This window comes from Calliopsis andreniformis, chromosome 9 (assembly GCF_051401765.1).
Source record: "Calliopsis andreniformis isolate RMS-2024a chromosome 9, iyCalAndr_principal, whole genome shotgun sequence".
NCBI lineage: Eukaryota > Metazoa > Arthropoda > Insecta > Hymenoptera > Andrenidae > Calliopsis > Calliopsis andreniformis.
In genome coordinates, this window is record NC_135070.1 from 8,824,161 (window position 1) to 8,850,424 (window position 26,264).

The 26,264-nt window shown below is 37.1% G+C and overlaps 3 protein-coding genes across 7 annotated transcripts in view; 2 read left to right on the forward strand and 1 right to left on the reverse strand.

The window, feature by feature from the left end:
* Positions 1-1,197: 1,197 nt before the first annotated feature.
* Positions 1,198-10,020, reverse strand: LOC143184037 (uncharacterized). Of its 4 annotated transcripts, XR_013002706.1 has the most exons (19): positions 9,681-10,020; positions 9,304-9,479; positions 9,069-9,245; positions 8,849-8,988; positions 8,582-8,766; positions 8,375-8,505; positions 8,169-8,288; positions 7,777-8,088; positions 7,597-7,690; positions 7,448-7,523; positions 7,125-7,385; positions 6,871-7,056; positions 6,637-6,789; positions 6,431-6,564; positions 6,022-6,354; positions 4,219-5,944; positions 2,996-3,730; positions 2,621-2,758; positions 1,286-1,427 (listed from the first exon to the last, which is right to left on the reverse strand). XR_013002706.1 is itself a non-coding variant. In XM_076385971.1 (18 exons), exons 1-18 carry the CDS (start codon positions 9,897-9,899, stop codon positions 1,201-1,203), a joined length of 5,379 nt encoding a protein of 1,792 aa, XP_076242086.1. In that variant the 5' UTR covers positions 9,900-10,020; the 3' UTR covers positions 1,198-1,200. The 4 variants fall into 4 exon arrangements, 3 of the variants coding, with proteins under 3 accessions (XP_076242086.1, XP_076242085.1, XP_076242087.1); XM_076385971.1 differs by lacking the exon at positions 2,621-2,758 and having other exon boundaries at positions 1,198-1,427; positions 6,877-7,056; XM_076385970.1 differs by lacking the exon at positions 2,621-2,758 and having other exon boundaries at positions 1,198-1,427.
* Positions 10,021-10,806: 786 nt separating this feature from the next.
* On the forward strand, positions 10,807-14,799 carry Cog1 (conserved oligomeric Golgi complex subunit 1). 2 transcript variants are annotated; one of them, XM_076384318.1, is made up of 10 exons: positions 10,807-10,955; positions 11,132-11,299; positions 11,360-11,645; positions 11,702-11,903; positions 11,969-12,385; positions 12,463-13,369; positions 13,442-13,721; positions 13,797-14,006; positions 14,130-14,173; positions 14,553-14,688. In XM_076384318.1, the coding sequence occupies exons 1-9, from the start codon at positions 10,822-10,824 to the stop codon at positions 14,148-14,150; spliced, it is 2,625 nt and encodes an 874-aa protein (XP_076240433.1). In that variant the 5' UTR covers positions 10,807-10,821; the 3' UTR covers positions 14,151-14,173; positions 14,553-14,688. The 2 variants fall into 2 exon arrangements, with proteins under 2 accessions (XP_076240433.1, XP_076240432.1); XM_076384317.1 differs by lacking the exon at positions 14,130-14,173 and having other exon boundaries at positions 14,553-14,799.
* Positions 14,800-15,761: 962 nt separating this feature from the next.
* The window catches only part of Rab32 (RAS oncogene family member Rab32), a 31,036-nt gene continuing 20,533 nt past the window's right edge, over positions 15,762-26,264 (forward strand). Inside the window, exon 1 of the mRNA XM_076385283.1 lies at positions 15,762-15,886. Coding sequence (XP_076241398.1) covers positions 15,884-15,886 — 3 coding nt within the window. The 5' untranslated portion in view covers positions 15,762-15,883. The remainder of the gene's footprint in view (positions 15,887-26,264) is intronic.

The following is a 26,264-nucleotide window of genomic DNA, read 5'->3' on the forward strand; positions in this document are numbered from 1 at the left end:
TCGTGGCGGCGCGATGTTCGAATATTGATATCACGATGAACATCCCCCACGAAATAATGCGTAGCTTTGTTATCCCTTTAGGTGTTGCATATCAAAAGGACTAAGCGTGATTCAAAGAAGAATTGTATTGAACATGTCGCGTTAACCGCGATCGTATTCGCGATTAAATCGAAAGCCGATCAACGAATCAGCCTCGACCGAAAATTCATTCCTACTATATTTATAGATATACATATACATACATACACTTTATATTTATAATATATTATATATATCTACGGCCTGCTGTGCCTCGAAAAAAATGTCACACATCGCCCCTCCCTTGTACATTGTACCTATGTGTCCCCCTCCTTCCGCTCCATCGCACGGAAGAATCACTATTGTTACACACGTTCGTCTACTATATTAAAAATACGAAGAAGTCGACTAGGTGCCGACACGACGGTCACACGACGACGATAACAACGACAATCGTTCGTTCCCTCTTCGTCGCAACGCTTCCAACGCTGTACACCAACGATTGTTTTCGCAAAAACAGTATGTGAACGCAACTTCGTCGTCGAGATCCGGAAACGGTGACCATCGGTAGCGTTTCCGGTCGGTCGCGTGTACACGCGCATCGGCCGTGGCAGTATTACATTATATCATTCGTCTGTGACTGGCTCGATGCAAAAATAGCAGAATTTTCCTTTAAAAACACGTCGAGTACAATGAAACTGTCTTTCGCAGCTTGTCAGATGTTCCTTTTTGCGGTCATGCGGTAATGACGCTTAACAATTCGTGTTTTTAGAGTAATCACATCGGTTGCACGCGAACACGCATTCCATTTCGTCACGTAGTATGATTCAGAAACGCTTCAACTAAAATTAATCGAGGGCAACGAATTCGTCCAGCCACGCTCAGAGACTTTTTCCGTTTCCAGACAGTGTTCAAAAACATTCGTGTTTACAGAATCACATAACCCTCTTGCGTGTGTTACAGAGTCATATAATGCTCTTGCGTTTCTCCAACAAAATTCAACAGTCAATTGTCAACGAATCGGTGAATATACAGTGATTGTATATTATTGTCTAATTGTAAAAAGAGTGTTTTCTTAACTTAGATAACGCTCGTTTTTATAGAAACTCCCATTAATTCTGCGTCAAGCCATCACACACACGCTCCCACATTACACACGTACAAGTTTCAAGACGGGAGAAATCAATTCGCGGCAATCACGGCGGCTGTCGTCGTCGAGGAGGAAGACGACGACGAAGAGGACGATGATTTCTTCTTTAGAACAATGTCCTTGATGTTAAGATTGACCTTCTCCTTCCGTGGCGGCGGCACCGACTGCAGACAGAACCTCTTGAAGGCTTCCAGCTCGCGTTCCGCGTCGTCCATCTCCCCGTCCTCGAGGTCTATATCTTTGGGCGTGAATACGCTCTCTGCAAAAGACACGCTCTGAATACAAGAAGTCGGGCGGGACTCCTGGCGAAGGAAGATAGGGGGAAAAGTCTGCTGTGCATATATTTTCTTTCTGTTTCTTTGTGTGCTGCATTTTTCTAGCCAAGGTACTGCCTGAGTATGGGTATATGAGAAAAATATCATATACATGGTATCCCATATGATGACCATCCTAAAGGTTGAGAACGGAAGGTCGATGAAAAATTCTTAAGAACTCGGAGATCCTGATTAGAGACTAGAATTAATTTTCACAGTCAAGGTGATTGAATAGTGTAATTAAAACTTATCCTTTTATGATCATTTCCAGATGACTGAGAATATTTGTACTATTTAGAATGGTCACATTAGATGGAATAGGTTAAATAAAAAATGAGAAAATAAAGTAATAAAAGTATCTCTCTTGAGATGAGAGCTCTGATGGGAAAGAGATGAAAAGAGAGATCGGGAAAGACCCGTTAGACAGATTGAGAGCAAAAAATGATGAGACGAGCAAACATCAACAACGATGAGGCAAAAAGGAACGGGGTTTATGTGTCCATACGCATGCAGCATTGACTGGGTGACGGTGTCAGTACCGACAGGGAAAAAGAGAGTATAACGTTGGAAAAAAATAAATTTTTATTTAAACGTCAGTAGTAGATTAAAAAAAAGTATTGTAGAATACTTGTCGTATATTGTTGGTAGGATATACCTACGCAAGTCAATAACGTATCACAATGAGAGTTTGTTCAGATAGCAGGTGAACACCTCGCTGTCATGGTCAACGCGAACTTGCCAGAATCGTGTGACTCTCATCCAAATGACCCACATATATCTTTTCTTTATCTTTCCTTTCTCTTTCCACAGTCGACATGGTAATATCGATTGTTGAACATCTAATGATCTAATTCGAAGTATCTAACGTCATGCTTCCGAGTGTTTCGCGTGCTGTGGTATCGTTAATTCGTTCAAGGAGAAAGAATACAAAAGAAATGAGAAACTTAAGAGGCAAAGAAGGAGATAGAGAGATAACTGAGATATCCCTAGATGTAAACTATGTAGCTCTTCCAAGCTCGAATGTACATAATTCTGATCACACGCATAATATAATCACTACGGATTGCATTCGTCAGAGAAGTCAGCTGGTCAACTGACTCGAACAGCGAAAAGAAAATAAAGAAAAGATAGTGCTCACTGGCTAGAGTCTCTTCCGGATAATTCTCCCCCGAGAGATTCGTGGCGGCCAATTTGAGGACATCCCGAGTGTATCTGGTATTCGAAAAATCATTCGACCTAGCCGAGACCTCGTCCTAACGCGGTACACAGCCCTCTCCTGACGAAAACGAAACGAAAGAAAAACCGTTGTCAGTGCGATTAACCTCTACTCTGTCGGCCACAGACGTATATGGGTGTATGTATACGTGTAAATAAATAAATGTATCTTACAAAAAAAAAACGGAAAAAAAAATTAACTCCAAGGAGATGAAACATCCTGGGAGGTGTGTTAAGGAAAACAAAAAATGAAAGAAGCAAATTTACATGTTAAACTCTGATTATTGTTGTTTCTCACCAACGAGGTTCCAGTCATCGCCGCACTGTCTTGCACCAGTTCCACGTTTTTTCTTTTTCTTGCTCTTCCCGGTACTGGAAGCAGCCGCTATCGAGGCGTTTATCGCCTCTCGAACAGCCGTTTTCGCATTCTGCACGTCCTTCATGCTCGTGTCTGTCCTCACTTTCGTCAAGGTCACGCTGGTTCCCTTCAAGTTAATCCCGTTCTCCGGTATCGGCTGACCATTGGTCACCTTGCTGATCTGAATGTTCGCCAGACCGCTAAGCGTCGTGCAGTCTGGGGTCAGTCTGCTTCTCAGTTCAGCCAGACTCGAGGGGATGATACCATTACTCGCGTGTTTCAAATTTGTGGGATTCTCCGTCGACGTTCTAGATGACAGATCGCCTTTCACTATGTAATCTGGCTTGGGAGGTGACGTCAGGCCTGCATTGATTGCTTGCTGTAGAGCAGGACTTCTGATTGTCACCATACCGTTTTCTGAAACCTTTATGATAGCCGCCTGTTGCGTCGGCGGCACTTTCATTGGACCAAACGCGGGGTTTCTGATGGTTACCATGTTCGTATTTGGATTGTGGAGTATCCTGGCTGGCTCATCCACGTGATCGTTTGCGAAGGGATCATTGTTTTGCATCGTTACTTGATTGGGGATATTAATAGAACTTGCGGCGTTCTTATTCTTCTTCTTCTTCTTCTTTCCGCTAGTGCTTTGGTTTTGTTGTGTCTCTTTAGGCACTTCTGTAATGGGAAATAAATAGTTTAGGTAGATATCATTGCACCGTAAGTTGAAATATTAGATTCTAAACTAAATTTCAGCACTATTGTGAATATTTATATAAGTATTCATAAAAGAAGAGATTCACAAGATTCAATCAATCCTTGCCAGCGTTCTTCGAAAAGGTATATTCCACGGTGATACCAAGCTTGGTCCTTCGATGAAAAAAGTTTAAAATAATTAATCTTCATATCTGAACTTTGAGTATCATTTAAACACTACACACCTGCTAACTTCAGCCTTTACACCTCTCAAAACCTCGTAACGCAATAATTTACTCCATTTTGTAAACAATAAATACATATAATGCTCCAAAATGACCACAAGACACTTTAGCACAGACAGAAAACAAACGATTAAATTACGAATAAAATCGCTGACTTATGCACCATAGTGCTGAAATTTAGTATACAACCTAATATTGGGTAATATGTGTGTACTCTGCACTTACCCTTTTCTGTGGGCTTGGGAAGAAGATCCTGTTTTAGTTTCCCAGTATCTACCACAATCACGTTACCACCAGCTTGGGAACTTGCATAACTGGATTGAACTCCGCTCATTGGTGCAGCAATTATTGTGGTTTGTTTCGGAGGGTTTACTGGTTTAGGCAGAGGCGCTGACCTTATTGGCAATGGCTTGGCTGGAGCATCGACCTTCGTTATTGTAATACCAGGGGGTAATTTTAAGTTCTCTATATTGATCTTGGAGTTCGCGCCAATGTCCTTAAACTGACTGCTCAATGGAGAATTCACACGCTCCGTGGATGCTGGTTGAACTTCTGGTCGCTGCTTGATTGTCGTTTGAGGTGGTATTTTATTCTGAACCTTTTGATTATCGTTCTTTGTCTTACTCGTTACATTAGTATTCGTATTTTTACTATTCTTGTTGACGTTCAACTGATTGTTCTTTTCTTGCTGCTGCCCCTTTGACTTTTTATTGCTTTCATTCGTAATATTGGTATTCTGCGATGTTTTCTGGGAAACCGGTGTTTGCGGCGGAGTATTTATTTTATTTTGCTTCTTGCTGGGCACGTTCTGTTGTTGATTTTTATTCTTGTTCACAGTATTTTGTTGCAACACATTTTCCTTATTTTCCGTGCTTTTCTTGTCTTTCTTCGATTTTGTTTTCATTTCGGTAATATTCTGTTGCTGAATCTTTTTCTCGTCCACCTGTTTCACTTTAGTTTTTTCGTTATTCGCTTGTTGCTTCATGCTCTTGTTGTCGCAGATTTTATTCTGCGCCTGTTGCTTTGTATTATTCGTTTGCTGTGATTTGTTTCCTTGCTGCAATGAATTATGATTATTATTGCTACTACTGGTATTATTATTGTTATTATTCGCTTTGGTCTTCTTCTTCTTTCCGCTGATGTTTTGATTTTGCTCGTTTTCCAGTTTCGGCAATGGTGCTTCTTTAGTTTGACCATTCACTAGTGTGAACAAAACCTTATCTTCTGCTGGTGTTTGTCCCTTTAACGTGATTGTAACCGTCGGTTCAGCACTGTTCGATTCCATGACCCTTTTAATCGTCACAATCTGCGGTTGAGTTTCCACCGGAACCGGTTTGGTCACCTCCTTCGCCTTTGCCTCTTCCATTTTCTTCATTTCCTTCTTCAACTTTTTCCTCTCTTTTTTTGTCAATGTCTTATCAGTGGAATTCATCGTCAACGATTTGTCCGTGATATTGCCTAAGTTATTCTTCAAAGTCACGCTATTGCTATTCATCGGCGATTTGCTGGTTTTACTACTAACTTCAACTTTATCTGTTTTAACGACTGCCTTGGTCGCTTGGCCAGCTACCACTATCTTATCAAGTTTACTTGTATTAATACTTTTGTTCTTTACATTCGTATTCACAGGTGCAGTCTTTACTTTGCTATTTGTACTACTAGTACTACTACTACTGCTGCTACAGCTACCGCTACTGGCGTTACTACTATTGCTACAAACTTCCTGTTTGTCTTTCTTTTTATTACTTAATTGCTTTACATTCGGCAATGCTACTGGCGGTGACGTGGGTAAAATAGATACTTCGGGTAGATTACACTGAGGTAATAATCTCTGAGGAACGGGTTTTTGCGGATCTACGACAGTAATTGTCACTTCCGGTGTCTTTTTTTGTAACTCTATTAATTTCTGTCTCTCTGCTTCTTGTCGGTCTCTTTTGAGCTTCTCCTCCAACTGTATAAAATGGACATTTAATGCAATGTCACCCCCAAATTTAATTACACACATGCACATATTTATGATCAACCTACCTTTCGTTGCTTCTGTCTAGCTTTCTTCTCAGCCTTCTTATTGTTGTCCTTCTTGCCACTGTGATTTCCTTCAATGAATTCAAGCAGTTCTTCCAAGTCCCTTTGATCTCGCTGTTCTGGTTGCACCGTAGACGCAATTGATACTGGTGTGTTCGATCTAGGCACTGAGTTCATCACTGCCTTTGTTTCCGTGCTCGTGTTTATTAACGATTCCGACGAACTTTTCGAGGGACTACACGTAGCCTTACACTTCTTAGCCTTCTTCTTAGTTAATAATTGCCGTAACCTCTCCCTCATTTCATTGTAATTTCGACTAACCGGCGCTACAGAAGGCTACAAAACAAATTACCGTTTTAAAACATAGCATTTCAATGTGCATGCGGAATCAATATGTTAAGAGGTCACTCACAACTCCATGGCCGAACACCTCACAGTAGCAACAATCACAGTGCCTACTAGAATCTCTCTGTGCTGAACTACTAGTCGAGCAAGAATCCTCTTGACTACTTCCAGAATCCGAGCAGTCGCCATCTCCGGAACTTACTAAAAGTAGAACGTTTGAAACTAGAAAAATGATCATAAATCTGTAAGAATAGATTTAGTGTAAATACTGACAATCATTGCACGAAACCCTCTTGATGTGCTCAACATTGGCTTGTTTGTGACAAGCATGCGTTGAATGATTGTTGTGTGTATGAGATCTGTGTGCGGGAGCTGTATTTTTGACCAAATCTGGAAGAGGTCCGTGAGTGTGTGGATGAGTAGTACCTATTTAAGTTCAGAGAAAGATTTTATTATATTTTTTAGGCTTGTTTATTTCGAAAGGTCTAGGAACGATTCACCACTTACACCTACCCTGATGTGTTGCATGATTGTGAGTGGTATTTGGCGTCTGTGTCGTAGAGTGTCTCGTTTGCGTTTGAGTAGACTGCGTCGAGCCAAGCTTTACTGCAGGTTTACTTGGTTCTGGATTACTCTTCACAGTCGGAGGCGAGACTGGCTTCGGATGATTCGATACGACCGCTTCAGGTACAGCTAATGACGTTGTCAATGATTAGCATATGAAATTTTTACACCATATTTTTATGTATGCGTATAATTACATTTTGTCAAACAGGGACACGTATCCCACTTCCGTTTCGAATTTAACAAACACGGACAAGGATTTTCTAAAACCTCTTTCTTTCGTTCTGTTATTTCCTTCGCATGCTGATATACACAGGAACAAGGCTGTGGTTCGGACGTCTGTATCTCGATGTCCTCTCTTACATTTCTTATTTCTGCTTCATCAGTTCTTACGTCTTTCATTTCAATTTCATCCACTTTTTTCTTCACCTGCGTTGCGGAGCAATTCGCTGTGTCCTCTAAAATTTGGGAAGCTCGAGTAACGTGATTTTTGTTGTACTGTATTACAATAATTAGTTACCTAAAAACCCATTGGTCAGTTGCGAAAAAGGATTCTCTAATGGTAATTCTATGCTCTCCGTGCCACTTTTATTAACCTACAAATGACTCGTCAATAAATAATATTCTAACAATGATAAATATAGAAAATATTGCAGAAAATTTTCTTACATTTGAAGAGACAGAAGGGCCTGTACACATATGACATTCACAACTTTTCCCTTCTTCTGCGTTGCTTTCCAGACAACTTCCTTCATTGTGAGCTCTGTAATACATTGCAAATGTTTCTAAATTGAAATAAATATATAACAATTAAAATTTGCACATAACATAAGAAGTATTGAGACGTACCTAACTGATTTGATTGCAAACTGAGCTAGATGACAAGTCGCGCGAGCATAGTCAAAAAAATCGGGATCATCCTGTCCATTAGCATAAATGTCTGTAGCAGTTAATACGCCTACTATGTCAGCCAATTTTTGATGCTGCGCTTTATTCCAATCATCTAACAAAATTTGCACTATTTCAATACTCGGAGGCATATTAAGCGAATCCAAACTAAAATCTGGAGTTGGGCTTAGAGGCCTACTGTCCATGTCAGGTATACCAACTTTTGCTTGTGACGCAAGCGTCGAGAGTTGATTATCAACTTCTTGTAATTCACTAAAATTAAATTAATTATATCAGAATACGTAACATAAAACGGTACTCTTCATTGTATTCAACATTTTGTATTAACTTACTTTCTATCGTCAGGTGACTTATTTAACATGCGTTGCTCCATAAGTTTCCTAGTCGCCGTGAATAATTCCCAGGCTTCTCTTATTTGTCTCAGCCTAGTCATTCGAACCGCTTGTTCTGCACTGAAATATGAGTTATTTATAAAGGTAATCTAATTTTATCGTTTCGAACGCATTATTAAGAGAAGAGCAATTGTGTTATCACTTACTTATACTTATCCATCCATGGCTCAGTTTCGGGCCATAGATCTCCAATTACCGTCATCTTGTCGTCAAATGATAAATATCGATGAACGAGACCTTGATATTCTGAGCCTTTTAAAGGCAAAAGTTTCCTCAACTGTAAGGATCAAAATTTCTGCATCTATTTCAAATTTATATAATTTCAATTGATATTATAAATACTATTGACTTACTTGTCCAATAAAAGATGGCAAATTATTTTGTACTAATGGGTCATCATATACATAAATTTGATATAATTTTTTAATAAAACAATCCCATGATAAATTAAATTTACATAGATGATCTTTCAAAGGTTTTACTAATTCAGAAATTTGCGAAGCTGTAGATATCAATGCATCATAATCATCTAAAAGACCTACAAACAAAGTATATAAATTAATATTCGCAATAATCAATGAATATTAATAACATATTTTAAGGAACTTCATTTACGCTACCTGTAAGAAAAATTTCTGCTAAATTATTTACACTACGATCATGTAGAAGAGCTAACAATCGAACTTTTACTTCTACAACAAATTCTTGAGCTTGACTCACTAGTCTCATAAACAACTGACGAGGATCCCTTTTACACAGTCTGAAAAGAAATACTGCGTTCAAATCTACTGATTTCAATTTATGCAAGCCGCTCATCCTTCACATATTCTTCTAACTTACTGCAGAACAATGTCGTGCATATTATCTGCAGAAAGCGTATTCTGTTGCAACTGTAAGCCCCCAGGAGTTTGAGAGGCCTCCAACGCAGCATTAAAAGTGACACGTATATACTGTCTTAGCTCAGTCCACAAATTTTGAAACTTCATTGCCTTCTGCAGTTCTTCTCTAAATAGTTCTCTATAATAAAATTCAATCAGAATCATTGATAAAATCAAATTCCCATAACGGTTATTACCTTTTTGCTTTATATGTATCACAGGAGCAAGTTTCTTTTCCCCTATTAATATTTTCAATACTCGTACTGCCATTCGAGTTATCCATAACAATATCAGAGCTAATTCGTGGTAGACTCTCAGGGCCTCTGGCTCCTTTAATGAACGCATTCACTGCACTTTCATCCAGCATCGTATCCTGAAAGTAGAGCAAGTCCCAAATTGATTACAGCTTTGGGAGTGTATGTGGATTCATAAATTATTACAATCACGGTCGTGACCGAGTTTCCCACTTTGATTTTGACTATTACTCATTAACAGTGTTCCTACATTCGTCGTACTTGCAAAGCATTTAGTCTAAACGACTCGATCGCCTCCCTGGCTCAAGTGAGAAACGTACCGCGACAGGAACCGAGTCCGCGACGACGGGCGACCTGACAGCGTCGTTCTCGTACTCGCATATCTGGCTCGCGTCCTCCTGCATGAGATCGTTGGCTACATCTCTGCAACCGTCGCAAGGTGCATCGTCTGTGTGTTTCTTAGCGAGAACGTCACCCATCGCTACGCTGCTTTCTATGATCCTGTTGCACTGACCGTCCTCACTGTCGCTGCCACTCATTCTACCGTCGCGTGATGCAGCCGACACACCGAGTGGATCGTACGTGAGCACTTAGAACGGGCTACACGGCAATCGATACGCTTTTACACGGGCTTTACTTGGAACCGCGTAAACACCTGAACCGCATTCAATCAACATTCACTCAATATGGCGTCTCGCGTGCTCGTCCCGTGGTTAAATCTCGCGTCGTAAGGTGACGCGCCGCGGCGATTGCGTGTTCACGGGGTCATCGTCGCGCGCCGATCGGCACTCTTCATTTTTTTATTAAACGTTCCGCTGAAAGGAAATGTTTTATTGCAGTTTTACGATGGTCATAATGTAGACACCGTGTGGTATTTAAACTCGAAAGTAAATTCGAATGCTCAAGGTTCAGCGTTTTCTTTTAGGAATAGTGTACTTACTACTTCGTCTAGTTTTTCGATTAAGATGCTAATGTTAGGTTGTTTATGCGATTTGTATGGTGATGTGAAATGTAATTGATGGGAGAATGGTTGGTACGAATAAATGAAAAATATAGCGACATCTATGGAATTTAGTGCAAAACAGATCTTTGAGTTTGTTCACCTTTTTGTCGATAAAGAATATGTTATAAATTATAGCACAGTGGCATATATATATTTTCATTGATTAAGTATAGAAATAGAGTTTACAGATATTATTAATAATAATTTCATGCATCGTCCTGTATTAGTCGTTAACAATTACGATTGTTAACTAACGAAATATAAGAAATTTTCAAGATATTCGAAATTATCGATTAAACACCCGTATCAGGAAAAACGCATATAGTGCCATCTAGCGAATAAATGTCATTAATATTTTTACTAAACGCAGTAGATAAGAATGGAAGATAAACGTATGTTGATTTTGTGCTACGTGGGAATAACCGGGCCGAGATACGTGGAGACAAATTGTCAGAAAGATGACAACAAATTATTTGGATTTAGATATCAATAAATTGTTTGAGGAGTATACGATTAAAGAAATCGAAGGCATTCAAAAAAAGATTCAACATGAGAGTGACAGAAAGAAAATTGAACTTAGAACTTTAGTTGGGTAAAATTCATTTTAGTGTTTCTAAGTGATTTATTATTATTATTATTCTACCAAGTGTATTTATGAAGTGTTCCTGTGTTACCACTAATAGAACAATTTCTCACATGTGATAGTTGTCGTTACAAAGTACTACTATTCTTTTAAACCACATGCGATAAATGATTAAACATTTTCAGAGAAAGGTATCGTGACTTGATACTAGCTGCAGATACAATTGGAAAAATGAAAATAACTTCTGAGCGTGTTATTTCAAGGATTACTAATATCGAAGGCAAATTTCAAGAACTGCAGAAGAAGTATCTCATTGGGTTTAAAATAGAACCGATTCAAAATAAAGATGAAAGGTATTTCTAAATAATTTTTTGTTTCTTTTCAATAAAGTACATTGGTTATTTTTTTTCTAGAACTCCAGAAGATGTTCAAGATTCAGTTATTATTCAAATAAAAATATTAATGGATATACCTCAATACATTTGGCTCAGTATTGAAAATAAGGATTTATTATTTGCTACACAATTGTATTTAGTAGCACAGCATATAAACTATAGTTTACTATTTGAAATAGGAAATTCAGAGTTGTCCAAGAAGTATCCAATTGTTTCAAAGCAATGGGATGTTATTAGCCAGTTTAAAAATATTATTATTAATGAATGTAATAATATATTGCAATCAATGGATGTATGCTCAGAGGTCAGTAAACTGTTAGACACAAACTGAATACTCTGTGACTGAAGATTTCTTTTTAGAGAGTAGCAAATTGTTTAGCAGCACTTGTGTTGTTAAATGGAACATCATTCTCGGACTTATTGGAAAAGCTAATATCTATGCGCAACCATGCTGTTAAATCTATTATTACAGATGACAGTGATAGTAATGTTAAGAGTAAAATAAAATTATGTATTGAAATATTAATTCAAACGGTTAATTTAATATATTCTTGTTTTATAAGTAAGTAAAGAAATATTTAGTATATGTCTTGAATATATGTTAAACAATTAAATTATTAATTACAGATACAGCTGATAAATCAGGAGGTCTAGTTTTACAATACATAACAAGAATTCAAGATCAAGAAGCATATTCATTGCTTTCCCAATTGGATTTTAATCAAGAATTACTGGAGGAATTTCTCCCTTCCGTAACAAAACAGCACAAACCATTTGTGCAAGATAATCCAGACAAATTTCTTTTACCAGACCTTCAACAGAGTATCAAGTCTTGGCTCGAATGGGTTGCTAAGTTCTGTAATCAAGAGGTTACAAAACTTCTGAATCTGATTGTATCTATAAAAGGCTTATACTATGTTCGAGAAGAAGCTGTTAGTATAAATTTGCCTGAAAACTGGAATGCAATTTGGGAAGAACTTTCTCTGCCAAGGATTACTTTTTGGGTGGAATTTTTTCAACCTATTTTATCTCAAAGAGCAAAAAGTATGTAATATAACTATCAAGTGTATAAACTATGTTTTTTATCAAAAGATAGATAAAAGTTTTTCATAATTCATCAGGTATTATAAACGATAAATGGACCGAGACTATAGCCGCATTAAAATCTGAGGTAGAGGAGTTGCTGAACAAAATAATTAATGAAAAATTCGAATATCCAGAACACGATTTACGATGGTTCGTTTGGAAGGATTCTCCCAGTGACATTCCTCAGAAGCTCACAAAAAACGGTGGACTAGACAACAAGAGATCTTTATTAATGAAAACGAAAGGATATTCACCAAACATTCTTAAATTGTGTGAAACCTTCGATATAAATTTGCACGCGTTGCTCTCAGATCTTGAACAATACTTGTACGAGACTGAACGTGTAATGTCCATAAAGGACAATTTATTATCTACAAACATATCCTTAATTTCTGATACGTTTTCTGATCGCACAGAAATACAAGAACATTTACAAACGATTAGTACTAGTATGATACAGGAGTTCGTAAGTTTCGTGAAAAATACATGCATCAACGATAAACCTGAACACGGTCGTCGCGATAAAAACGCCATCGTAATGGCAAGACTTCTCTTGGCTATGACAACATTGAGTTCAAATTTAAATAAGTGTTTTACGCTCTCAAAATTGTCTGGCCTAACTATTACGAACGTCAAGTGGCAATCTATATGCGATAAGTTGAAAGAAGAGAGTATTATTACATGGTCAGTGTGGGCTAGTACGTTCAAAACCAAAATAGGAGAACACAAACAGAAGTATATATTGAAAGAACCGCTCGATGGATTTCGAATACATTTGGTTGTCTCTGAATGGGAAAAGATAACCATCGAAGAAGATTCTGGTGAAGGTAAAAGGATAAAGTCGGAAATCTTGGTTCCATATCAGCCGTCCATACAATTACAAAAATTCTTAACTGCAATTAGCAAAGATTTAAATAAAATTATACCACATACTCTTCCAAAGTAAGTGGCGAATTGTACTTAATTATATGTTGTTTAATATACGCGATTTAAATTTTATTTTTGTGAATATAGGAAAGTGCTGCACGATATTATAGAAAACATCGCCACAGAATTATTAAATTACTATTTAACAGCATCTAGCAATGCAAATCTATCACAGAAGCAAGCCTTTCAAGTATTATTTGATATCAAGTACTGTACCTTACTTATGATACCCCGAGAAAACAAAACTTTGTCTGATTTATCAACAAAATCCTGTGATAATGTACTTTCTAAGATAGATCCATTTGATTATGATGTTTTCAATCCATTCATTCATACAAATGTGAAGAAAAGTGTTCAAAGATCTCTCGTGAGTGTTTAAGTGCTTCTAAAGCATACTTCATAGCTTAACACTTATTTTCTAATTTGTGTTTCTGTTCCTCAGCTCATATTGGGAAATCTGGTGCCTCACTTAGAGCAACTTCATTCAATCCTGGGTGCACGAAGCGAATATAACAACAGTGAAGGTGTAAAATCAGATTTGCCTTCTGTCTTAGCTCTCTGCACTGGCGCACCATGGTTTCCACCATTGACCGTAACAGCCCCAGCAAGAAATTTACCTTTAGTGAATGTGACATTACCAGAAAAGACACAGGTAGATATAATATTTGAAAATATTCTAACATCATATTCTTGCATTAGACTTTATTTGAACATTAGTTTGTATAATTATTTCTTTGCACACATTTATGTCATATAAATGCATATGTACCCTTAGATTGCCAAGGCATTCAGATAAGGTAGATCGTGCACTTAATCGCGGTAAGAAAACGACACTGCATGTTGCGTTTTTGAGTTGCGATTTCAATAGACTAACTTCTAACACAAAATTGATTGTATAATCTTATGTGCATTATAGTTGAATGATTCACAATTAACATTAACATATTCATGACTATAATTCATGCTTTGAATTTGATATTTATTTAAAATACTTTAATAGATACACCTTGGAACTGATCAAAATTTATATAACATTCATCTAATTGGAGATTTATGTAAAATGATAATTATATCATTGATTTACGATGCGTTCTCGTTTCTTTCGTAATACATAAGCACAACACATGAAAAGTGTAGAAAAGATGTTAATATAATACAAGTGGCGTAATATGCTAAGAAAATATTTGTTCTGTTACAGCGCAAAAAGACTACTAGTAAAGAGAATACGAAAAGTGATTCTGCTGGGGCAACGATCAAATCCGGTGCAGCAGCATTTTTTGGAGCGATGGGCTCCGATTGGTTTAGTAGTAGTTAATTTATTTATTAACGATTGTAAATACTATCGATTGTACATACATGCTAGGTGTACGTTATGTAAATATCCTATCAACAAAGATTACCTTTTTGACAGTCCTGTCAAATAAACAATTTTATACAACCTTTAACTTCAAGTTGTTCTTATTCTCCCTATTATCTATATTGTATTTTTGTATTCTTAAAGATAAAAAATATACAAGAAAGCCGTCGCAACTTAAACCACAGTCACAAGTCAATTAACTTTCGCGGCTTCAATCAAACTCGCGTAAGGTTAGGTCACGCTGCACGCTAGCGCCCTCAACGTAAGATTCCCAAACCAATTTTCAAACGCCATTGACCGACACGCGTGATTACTTCCACACAACTTTCACCAGAGATGCGAAATAAAATACCAAAGAATCTACTTCAATAACTAACATCAACGACCTTTTCAAACCACCAGTTAAATTAGACCATCTACAATCACATACAACCTTAGAATTTCAATCCAAACTCACAAACTCACAAATTCAATACACCATTTCCTCCTTATAGCCTCGTTACGTTCGCTACAGTTTCAGTATTAAAATTATCTAAAGTAACAAAGTTTCATTTGCATGCAAAATCACTCACAATTTTCCATAAAACAGTGGGCTATCACGAACACAGGTTGACTTCTAAAACGTCACTCACGCTATAATCCCGTCACTGAGCAGCGAGCTTATATCGAGGACACACTATAACAGCACGTACCACCAACGAAAACCATTTGTTCCACTCAGAAAGCACAATCACTCGGTACGAGTCCCTCAAACGCTTTTTAACCTCAGAATCCACGCTCAGTTGCACCACAAAAACGCACACCCTTTACATTTTTCGTCCACCGCATGTTTCAAACTTCGCCAAGCGCACGTGGCGCCGCCAGCGACTGGAGCGCGCGAAAGAGACGGTGAAAGGTGGCGCCCCGCGAGAGCGACGAGAACAAGGAGACAGAAAGTGCCCGTGGACAGTTACGCAATTATCATCGTCGAGGGGCGAGAGAGGGGCGAGTGGCAAAATACGCCAGCGCAGTGTAGTACACGTTTTGGTGTACGGCAAGATGGCCGGATGGGCCCAGCTGTGGTGATAGCGGTCGTGAGTCGTACTCGTTCCCACTTGAAGAAGAAACAGCGATACGAGACTCTTCAGCTTCGGGAGTACCGTGCAGACAAGCAGTATCCTTATCGGCATCAAATGGTGAGTGGGATCCTTTTTTCTCATCGTTTCTTCGAAGCCCGTCGAAAAGCACGCGGGCCGGTGCGTGCGACGCTTCGCGCGCTGTTTTTCAAACTCTAGCAGACTACTTTTGCGACGTTCCGCGAGTCGTCTGCTGCGGTGGATTCGCTCGTCGGAAGGGTGGCGATTCTCTTTCGCGCGGGCAAATGAAACATACTGTGCCATGGAGATTCGATTTTCAATCTTTCTGTCGTGCTGTGACGACTGAGGGTATTTCTGTGGTGAAATCATAACCTTAAAATTTGTTTAAATATGCATCAGAGGGGATTTTCTCGATTCGGAGTATTGTTTGGACTGTGCAGAGTTTTGTACACGAGATGCATGTAGGTTGAAGTGTTTCGCCTAAACGTCTTTAAAATGCGATAAATCGCGATTGTATAATCTTATTTTTCGCCGTGAGCTGAACACATGTGCGTAACCCTCCCGTGGTGACCGCGACTTATCTTTCTGCTGGCCGTTGCGACGAGGAAAATTTTTCGATGGATTATAGCTCACGCGTGTGAATTGTAATATTATTCCTTCTGCGTCGACTGTGATACCGCGAATGAGTATAGATTAATTTGCATGTATTATTAATGATACGTTACTTCGGACGTTGAGAGTACGAAAAGTTCGTATGGTGTCTTTGGATTAAAATCACGCGTGCGTGATGCGGGGGAGGGACATCGAAATTGTCTCTCGCTTTTTTAAATGTAGCTGTGACTACTGTTGCTTTTTCTTTTTTCAAATGCTAAAATTACTGGACATTTTATTTTTTAATAATGTTATGCTTTCCTGCTGTTAATGCTAAGTGAAACTAATGAAGTAAATGAACATTGTAGTAGGGAATGATATAATTCTTGAAAAATCTGTAATTTTAGTAATTCTATTATCACTTAGGAATATCAGAGAGAAAGTGAAAGAGAGAGAGAGAGAGAGAGGGGGTTCAAAAAGTGTTAAATGTGAGTCATTTCTTTTCAGTAAAAGATTCTCAAAAAATTACTTACTGTCGTACGTATATTTTAAATTTAATACTCTGAAGTCCCAGCTGAAATAACATTTTATGTACATCTAAACACACTATAGATTAAGAAATAGAGTAGAATAATTTCTTAAATTAAAAAAAAATAACTAACTTTGTTAAACATACAATTTCAGTATTGCAATCCTTCAAGAACACTGTAATTATTATTAGATATAATAACTTCGGTTTTTTATATACTCTTCTATAACTTGAATAAGAATTGTCAAGTGATTCGAGACAACCAGTAGCATATATTAATTTCAGTAGTTCCAACGTTAAATGGAACGAGAAAAAAACTGGAGCTTAATTGAAACGATCTACCCTCTCAGGAGTTACTCTTATTAATTTCTATATATTAATTAATCGCGAAAGGGTAATGTACGAGCTGTCTGGAGTCGGTGGGGACAGACAAGCGATTTTTCCTCGCACGGGCAAAACCATAGTCGGTCAAAACAAATGACGGTCGCTTGGCCTTTGTCCAACCGTGCGGCGGGCCGCATCGCGAGAACAAAAAGCGCTTTGCACTTGCGATATCGAGCGGAAACGGTCGTGATGCGGCAACGCGCGACCATTTCCCCTGGGTGAAACGTGTTACGTTTCACCTTTCATCTGGGAAAGCGGAAGTCTGTCAATTAATTCATGTGGTAATTGGATCCTTGCTGTTAAATAAATAAGCAATTTATAATACTCATTGTCAGATCATACTGAAACAAGCAAAGAAAGTAGCAAATTTGTTACATTAAAAAAAAACACAAGAAATGTGTGACTCTTGTCTAGTACCAGCGAAATGTAATCATATAGAATAGTATTCTACTATTGTGTACATTTCTGCAGGAAATTTTTTCTACAATACAATATGTGACTATTAAATAAGAATCGAATCGATTTAATTTCGATTTTTCTATGGAGAAAGTTTGACTGCCATTGCATTTGTGTTTGAACTCAAATGGTGGGGGTAGTCTTTTCAGAGTGGCCTTGGGCAGCCGATTGCTTTCGCTGTGACAGTATCTTACTTACGAAGACAATGGAAAGACTAGGATAAAAGAGCCGAGTACTTTCTCACTCAATTTCCCTTAATTAATGCGACTTTCGTTAATTATTAAAATTTGTTACCGTTCATTACTCTTATTCTTCGTAGATTCTCAGGCCTAGCTTCGTTCGGGAGACAAGAGGATCGAAGATTTATTAGGGAAATAACGTGAAAATTCGGCGTGGCTTTCACCGATGGCCACCGTCGCCCGGGAAAGTTTATCGCGACGATGCGCCGCCGTGATAATCCTCGAGGAGCCTTCTTTTATCTAATCGAGCGAAAGATTGTCGGCGTAACATTTACGCGGACGTAACAAGATGAATGGAAAAATTAAAATTTGTTTGGTCACCTGAGATACGTATACCTACGTGATCACATATCGATGACTAATCGTCGTATCTCTTCTGATGATTGTGATTAAACAAAGCGACTGTTTCGATCGCGTTTACGCGGGAACTACAACGCCTAGCTTGATGGCGACTATCATTTCGCCATACTACGTATAATAACATTTTTAGTACTGCTTCTTCCAAGATTCTCCCTAGATAAATCTCAGAAGGCTCAATTTAAGGGAATGAGGAAACTAGAATTCAATTTTTGTTGCGATATTTTTCAATTAGTCCATACAATTTCTTATTTCCTTATTAAGGAATTTCTGGTCCGTGGAAAATAGGTACTATCATATCGTTTTGTAATTAAAATTGATTATTGCATCGTTTGGTTTTAAATCGACGCAAAATTAGATCTATTCCACCTCGAAGGGAAAGCAACTCGCATGGTTGCTCCTTTTCAGCATCGCCCATGATTCATTTGCAAATCCACCAATGAATGATTACAGTAGGCGGCTGGTTGTTCGATCATCTTTTTTCTCTGGACTCTATTCCAGTTCGTCGGATTAAACTTAGTGGTATCGAACTGACGCGGGAATAACGAACACGATTAAATTTCAGTCTTCGACGTGACCCAGATTGGATCGGATTTGTGGTTTATTCTGATACGGAGACGACTCGAGCCAGGTGCCTAGATCTCGTCACCCTTAAAAAACTCGCGAAACGACGTTTCGAATCAGCACCAGACGCACTGTTCGTTTCGTATCTGCGTAATTGTATCCATCCCATCTACGTTATCGAGATTAGGTTTACACGCGTTTCTCTTTGTCCACCATTATTGGAACATCGACATTGTTTATCATTGGCGATCACAGTGATCAGTATGCTTCTCGCGAGACACGTTTCGATTGGTTTATTGATGGAACAACTTTGAATTTCATGTTTTATTTAAGTTGTGGGGGTGCAGATTTGTAGAAGATAAAACTGTAGATACGTACTCTCATAAATAATACCGCTGATTATTATTTCATTAAAAGAAAATTAGTATTCACGATTATACAAAGGGTTGATAATTATTAAACTCTTTTCTTAAAAAGAATTTGTATTCTTTTTAAATAAAATCGAAATAAGAAAGGACGTTATTTATTATAGGACCCAATAGTTTGAAGGTACGGTTTAAAGAAATTAGAATTTAATCATTAGTTAATGTCCAAAAGGTAGAATTTAAAATCCAATTTGTTTTCTCAGGAAACTTGAAATCTTAATGCTTTAAAATTGAATTATTCTCTCCTGCCTTACAAACTTTTTTTCTACTGCACCCAAAAAAAACTGTAAAAACTGTAAATTAATGTTTAAGATATTCACTAACATCTATTAACCACTACGTACATAATTCAGAGAATGGGTACAATTCAATCATCTATTTTTCCTAAGTAGCATCTTCTTCAGAAATAGCAAATAAATTGACAAGGTAAAATTTACGAATTTAAGCAAGCACTACAGTAACCATACATTAGAAAATTCTCCTCCATTTGCATGTTTGAACGATTTAAGTTATGGTTAACATAAAATTCGTGTTAATGTCAGAACTGTTAGTCTCGGCGGACCCTATGGTATTTCAGAGTAAAATCGAGTCACATAAATGGCGTGTAACGTCGATATTCCCCTGCGGTTTCTCGCGAAGGGCGGCAAGGAAAGACGTAAAATCGAGCTGGGGAACGGCAAGGGGATGCTTTTTGAAGTGGAGTACATTCTCGAAGGCGCCGCGACACCGTCCTACATCTACCAAGTCACGGAATAATCGATGACAAATGCGATCGAATTGTCGTGAAATGTGAAACGGGATGGAAGCACGTGCAGTTGCATCCTGAAGCACTCTTCCAATTTGTTGGCAATACAAACACTTAGACAAGAGTCTTGTAACGTTTGAAAAATTCTTTTTCTTTTTGAGATTACTAGCATATTTAAGATGAAAATAAAAATACTCTCTTAATGACTCATTATATTATTTTGAGTAAACTATTGTTAAATTACAGTTAAATAATCATACTAAAATCAGTGATCTGTTTAAGGCCTCATAAAATCTCTACTACCCATCACAATCTTTGGTTGCTAATTTTATTAGTTATTTCCATGAGTTTAAAGAGAAGATCGCGTGATACGAAGGAGGAACGCTCAGAAAGTCTTTAACAAATGTCTTTTCGGTCGATCATTTATCATTATCATTCGACTAATCTCGCCTCCGTGCGATCCTCAAGTACTCGTTATCTCGCCGAAGCTTCTGATTCATTCTTAGCGATTTTCATTTTGTTTTCAATCAATCTGTGATCTTTGTTCACTTTGTATTTATATATTTTGTACGTTCGAATTTCGTCAACACTTGATGATATGCTATTTATTTATACTTCAGATCATTTAGATCGTTTTATTTTTACTACAAGTAATTTAAGTTTGAGAAAAGCATGAAGAAGTTATTATTAATATGTATGTTTCTGGTCCTCTGACATTATTATAGAAGTTCATTATCTGCATCTATAATGACATGCTGGTAATAAGAATTGTTTCACAGAAGGTTCTCCAGAGGACGTTTTAAGACAGTTAAGTTGTCAACGCGTGCCCATGACGTCCAGAAATAATTACCGAAGCGTCACACACGTGTCTTGCTGTCGATAATGAAACACTTATTATAACGTCGTAATCCAGACTATAAGTGTGCCTTAACGAGGTGTGCAACTGTTGGCACATCCCGTTTCTAAATCGTGATTAATTGTACTGTCCCTGCTGGGACTACTTTAAGGTGTTAGTAGAGACATTAAAACTATGTAGTTGTACTTCAAGAATTGCTGTATTGACTCTGCTTTGGCAGGTTGTCTCTTTGGGTCTTTAACTGATATGATTAATTCAATCATTATTGCATTTGTGGGAAAATTATCATTGGTACACTGGCCATCTCTTCATGCAATTATGGTATAAATTCCAGATAATGTTTAAAAACTGTATCTAAAAAATGTATAATCTACCTTACATAATATGGAATCTAAATATGTATAATAATAAATCTTGAAATTTCATATCGATACAAAATGTTACTGAAGTACTTTCAGGTAATTAAATTAAAACTGCATAATTGAAATATTGAAAATGGAAAACTTTGCTGATCTAATAAAACACTCTCCAAATTAATTTCTGTTGAATTTCATCTACTAAAATTATTTTCTTTTGAAACTAATTTTTCTATTGAGATAAATCTTCTGAATGTATTTGTCAAATTAATCTGCTCTCATTTCGAATTTTCAGTTTTGTAAAATACAGGAAGCCGAGTACAGTGTACTATTCAATTAAAAATGAACCCAACTTCATTAAATATTGATCGATGTCGCGTGGTTAAACGTTGAAATAAACTGAAAGACGCGTGGCGATAGTCGCATCCAAGATTATTTATCAAAATTTATTGCGTTAAATCATTGGCAGTAAAGTGGGGAGGATGAAGCACCATCAGAAGAGATTAAGAAAAGCGAGTCAAAGGCCGAAGCTGAAGAGGTTTATGATAAATGAAAAATCGCTAATAATCGTTGGTCGTTAATTGCTGTTTAATTTGTCCATCGTTTGGCGTCGTGAGTCGTTACCTTGAACTGTTACGAGCGATTTGGTCGACGTTCGTAAATCAGAGAATCGATTGTTGATATGTACTGACGTCGTGAGACGACTGATAAGATCTGCGAATCGTGAACAAACAGTTTCCATTGACGTATTTTGAGAATCTTGGAAAATGTAGATATGTATCGGATTACTCATTTGATTGTGATAATTTAATTAAAAATGCGCGAAAACATCCAGAATTTATTACATTTATGTAGCATTCTATTATTTATATTTTGCTTGAAATTCGTCGAATTAGGGTGAAGCTAAATATCTAAATTATGTGACTATTTCTTATAATGAAAAAAGTTAGTCTTTAGTCTTTCGAATGAAATCTGTGAAAGCTAGTTTCTGGTAATACATCTTTCAAAGTGTTGCGAGGGCTTTGAATTAAAAATTTTTTAATTGTTTATGTTCTAGAGGTACATTTTTCATCAAATTCTTTTTTAAAATTTTTCATTATTCTTTAGGTATGTTTTGTAAAAGGATATTGGGAAAGAAAGGGTTCAGAAAATTTTATAAAATCGAAAACATGAATATAAAAGAGTTCTCAAAGTCAGTCAAATTAGATTTTGAGCAGTTTGTAGCACCTCAAAAAAATTTGTAAATCAAGTTAGTTTGTCAACATCAATACCATTATAAAAATAAAATTCTAAAATTGATCTTAAAGATTTAGTCCTAAAAGGTCCTAAAATTTATCGACTCCTTCACTATCGCTGGCTATTAACTTTAACCCTGACTATGACGGTATGACCTCGAAAATGGCCCTTAATCATGCTTATCGACTAGACAGTATCGTGTTCGTCGATAAATAACGAAAGGGTCATTCTGTAAAAATATAGCATCCTCTATTTTAGTCTCCTATGTGATGAAGTTCATTCAACCTTTTGGCTCCCCTTAAAATAGGGCTGAAAGGTCAAGTACCAGTCACTCCATATATTGTACATAGTTAGGAGTCTCGTTAGAAAGACCTCTCCTTTCCATTGTCGATCTTCCCAAAAAATTTAAATTGTTTTCAGTAATATCATTCCATTTATCATTTTTAAGACGAATGCGAAAATTGAGATTAAAAATGATAAACGGGAGGCAAAAATAAAAATTTAAAAATGATCTTTCAGTAAGCTAATTTAGGGTTATCAAATTAATTTTTATACTCGATACACACCTACCCGTAGTCAGTGTGAACCGGTTCCAAATCTTTCACGCGTCCCCCTCCTTCCCCACAATTTTTCTCCCGCAATACTATCCGTTTTTGAGGCAAATAAACATCACGATTGCATGATCGTTCACTTCCCCTGATTCGTATGATGTAACCTTTACAACTGTTATTTACACTCGAAATTAATGGCTAGAGGCGGCAATTACTCTCATACCAAACCGTTTCTGTTTCTTTCGTTCTCTTCTTATCATCCAACCACTCTCGTAATTCGTTGTTTTTATTCTCGTCGTTCGCCATGTTTTTCGACAGAAATATCCGTTATCGAGCAATTAGCGTTTCGATCCTATCAACGAGACGCCTCGAAAGGTCGTGTTCAGCTCCTCGAACACAGGTCCTCCTCATTTAAAAGAGAAACCGTCCCCTTATCGATCATGATCGATTCGTGGCATAAATATCGCAAATACGTGAGCAAGAATATTCATTCGATAACCGACAATTAGATATTTGCTCTCGTAACAGTAGCGACAGTTTTTTTTTTAACGAGCTGCCGATCAAACTTGGAATCGATAATAAGTCCCTGTCAACTCTATTTGATGATTTAAAATGCCATGTGCAGCGTGTAACTGTTGCATCATCGGTTCGCAGCAAACGTTTCGTCAGTTGCGCTTTTGTTGCTACGTTGTCATTTGCCAACGAAGATTAAGGGTGTCAGCGGTCAACGATTCGATCGAATTCGACGGTGATCATATGAACTGCTTTGCAGCGCAATTTTTGTGTTGAATTAGCGATTTCTTCCTTTTCTTCTTTGCGATACGAAACGAAAATAATTACCAGAAGCGGTAGAAGATTTCGCGGCTATTTTTGGAGTCGAGGTGAATCTTTGTCTCTGGGATTTATCGTATCTTCGTTAAATATAATAATATTTAATAAATATGGATGGAATATTATATTTAAGTGGTGCAGAGTAAAAAATAAAAGTTTAGGAAGAAATTTTAGGCTTTCATAATTTTTTTATAGCGAACTATTTTTTATTTTTGATCTATATTTATAGTTTCAGTTTTTTTTTATAAAATACAATGTTATTTGAAATTGGCGATACGATCGTTGCTGGTTTCAGAAGAAGATTCGATTTTATTACTGTCGCGTGGATGCGTTATCGAAAGTCGAAAGTCGTTCTAGATTGGAGGAAGTTGCGTGTAGTTTCCTTAGAATCCATGAAACTGTTGTGTACAGTAATTTATTATCGGTTTGGAGATTAAGTGAAGGTCTGGGCAACTACGTTACAATTAGATTCGTTTATCTTTACGATGATTAGGATGTCTACATAGTCGCGTTTATTGTTTTCGTTCTTTCGGTTTCTAAATATAAATACTTTGACGACGAATAGGCAGAAATTCTTTATCATATGTACAGAAGTAATGATAGAGGACAACATTATACAATACAGAAGCTATGTACTGATAAATAGATATTTTTACTTCCAGAAAAAAGCAAGTTTCACCGAGAAAAACTATTGTTTAATATGACGTAGGTATATATCTACACTAATTTATGATAATAATTGTGGTCAAATAAAGAGACTGAAATTATCAAGCATTCTTTTTTCTAGTTTCAAAGCAGTAGGGATTTCTGATACAGATGTCAACTGAATAGAATCGGTAGCAAAATAATTGCAGCACTCTGTGTTGCACGAGATAACAGTATAGTAATTTCACTGATCTCTATGAAGATATAGAAAATTGATAGTAACTACTTTCCTAGAAGTATCGCAAGATAAGAATTCGATTGTAGATAGGAGACTGCATCTGCATATAATGGAGTGTTATGAATTTTGGTAGGTCAGGGTCATTCTAGTATAGCAGCCATTATGTCATTTAAAAAATTGCTTCCTCGCATCGTTCAAAAGTCACGCAATTCACGAACTATCGTAATAGGTATCAGTGTATTTTTGAACTCAGAAGGTTGATTACTGTTCGCGAAACGACCCTGAGCGATCCACGTTTGTGAAGCCTGGTACAGTAAGACCTCAATTACCTGATTTAAGACAAGACTCAAACCTTGAGTACTCTCTTGATGACTAATTTGATTACTTTTTTAATAAAACTATTAACGTTAGAAGGATTGACGTTTCTGTGTACCGAAAACTAAACTCATATTGTTTTAACCTAGCTGTATGTTTTCGTTATAAGCTCTTTTACCTATATTTTGAACATTTAGGAGCTTTTACTTGAAAAATTGGAAGTAAGTCAATAAATCATAATTTACATCTCGATCCATATTTTACTGTACTCTTATTATCATTACACCACATAGTTCTAACTCTGAATAACAGAGATTATAAATAATAGTTGAGACTCAGAGTTGCTGAGGTTTCATTATACATGTAATTATCAAAGGATAAGCTAATAGGCGCTTAGAATTAGTAAAACAAAATTTTTCAATTCCTGGAATAATTAGTTCCATTCTCAAGAAATGTTTGAGTAATCTAGATCTGAGATTATTTTGTTCTTATTTCCTATTCCAAGAAGCAAACAAAGAGAAAAGCAATCGTACTGACGCAACCCAAGTTTCTTCGACGGAACTTGCGTGCAAGTAGTCGCAATAAATTCGTGATGAGCGTGATTTGTCAGACTGACAGTTGCTTTCCTGGCAAACGTGGGAATACCTATTGCTTTCTATCCTAATTGCGAAACACAGGATTTCAGTGGAAATCGATACCAGTCGCGATGAACTCAATGGTTAGCTACCCTCTTTCGAGCCATTTGCATGGAATACTGGAGTAAGACTAGGTCAAAGTTGATCGAAATAAAGTACATTATTTGCAACGATATTTGTCAAAGCGAGTTCTTAGATAATTCTTTTCCTTAATTTCGCCAAAGAAAAGTTATGTGCTGCACTAATCGCAGGTTTTTGCTTTATTGTTGAACTTTAACTTCGGTAAATGTTCCATTGACTCCTGACGAGATGTCAATGCAAGAGTCAAACTATAATTGAGTGCACAAAAATATACTGGCTATCAGGTGAACCTTTGTTGATGTAAGCTCAATGAGCTCTTTATTAATGTTGTTCTCGAGCTTGATACCTTCTCTATCATTAATTCTTGGGTTAGTCAATTTCTTATCGGTACTTACACTAATCTACCATGAGTCAAATTTTCTTATTATTGTACATGTGTCAAC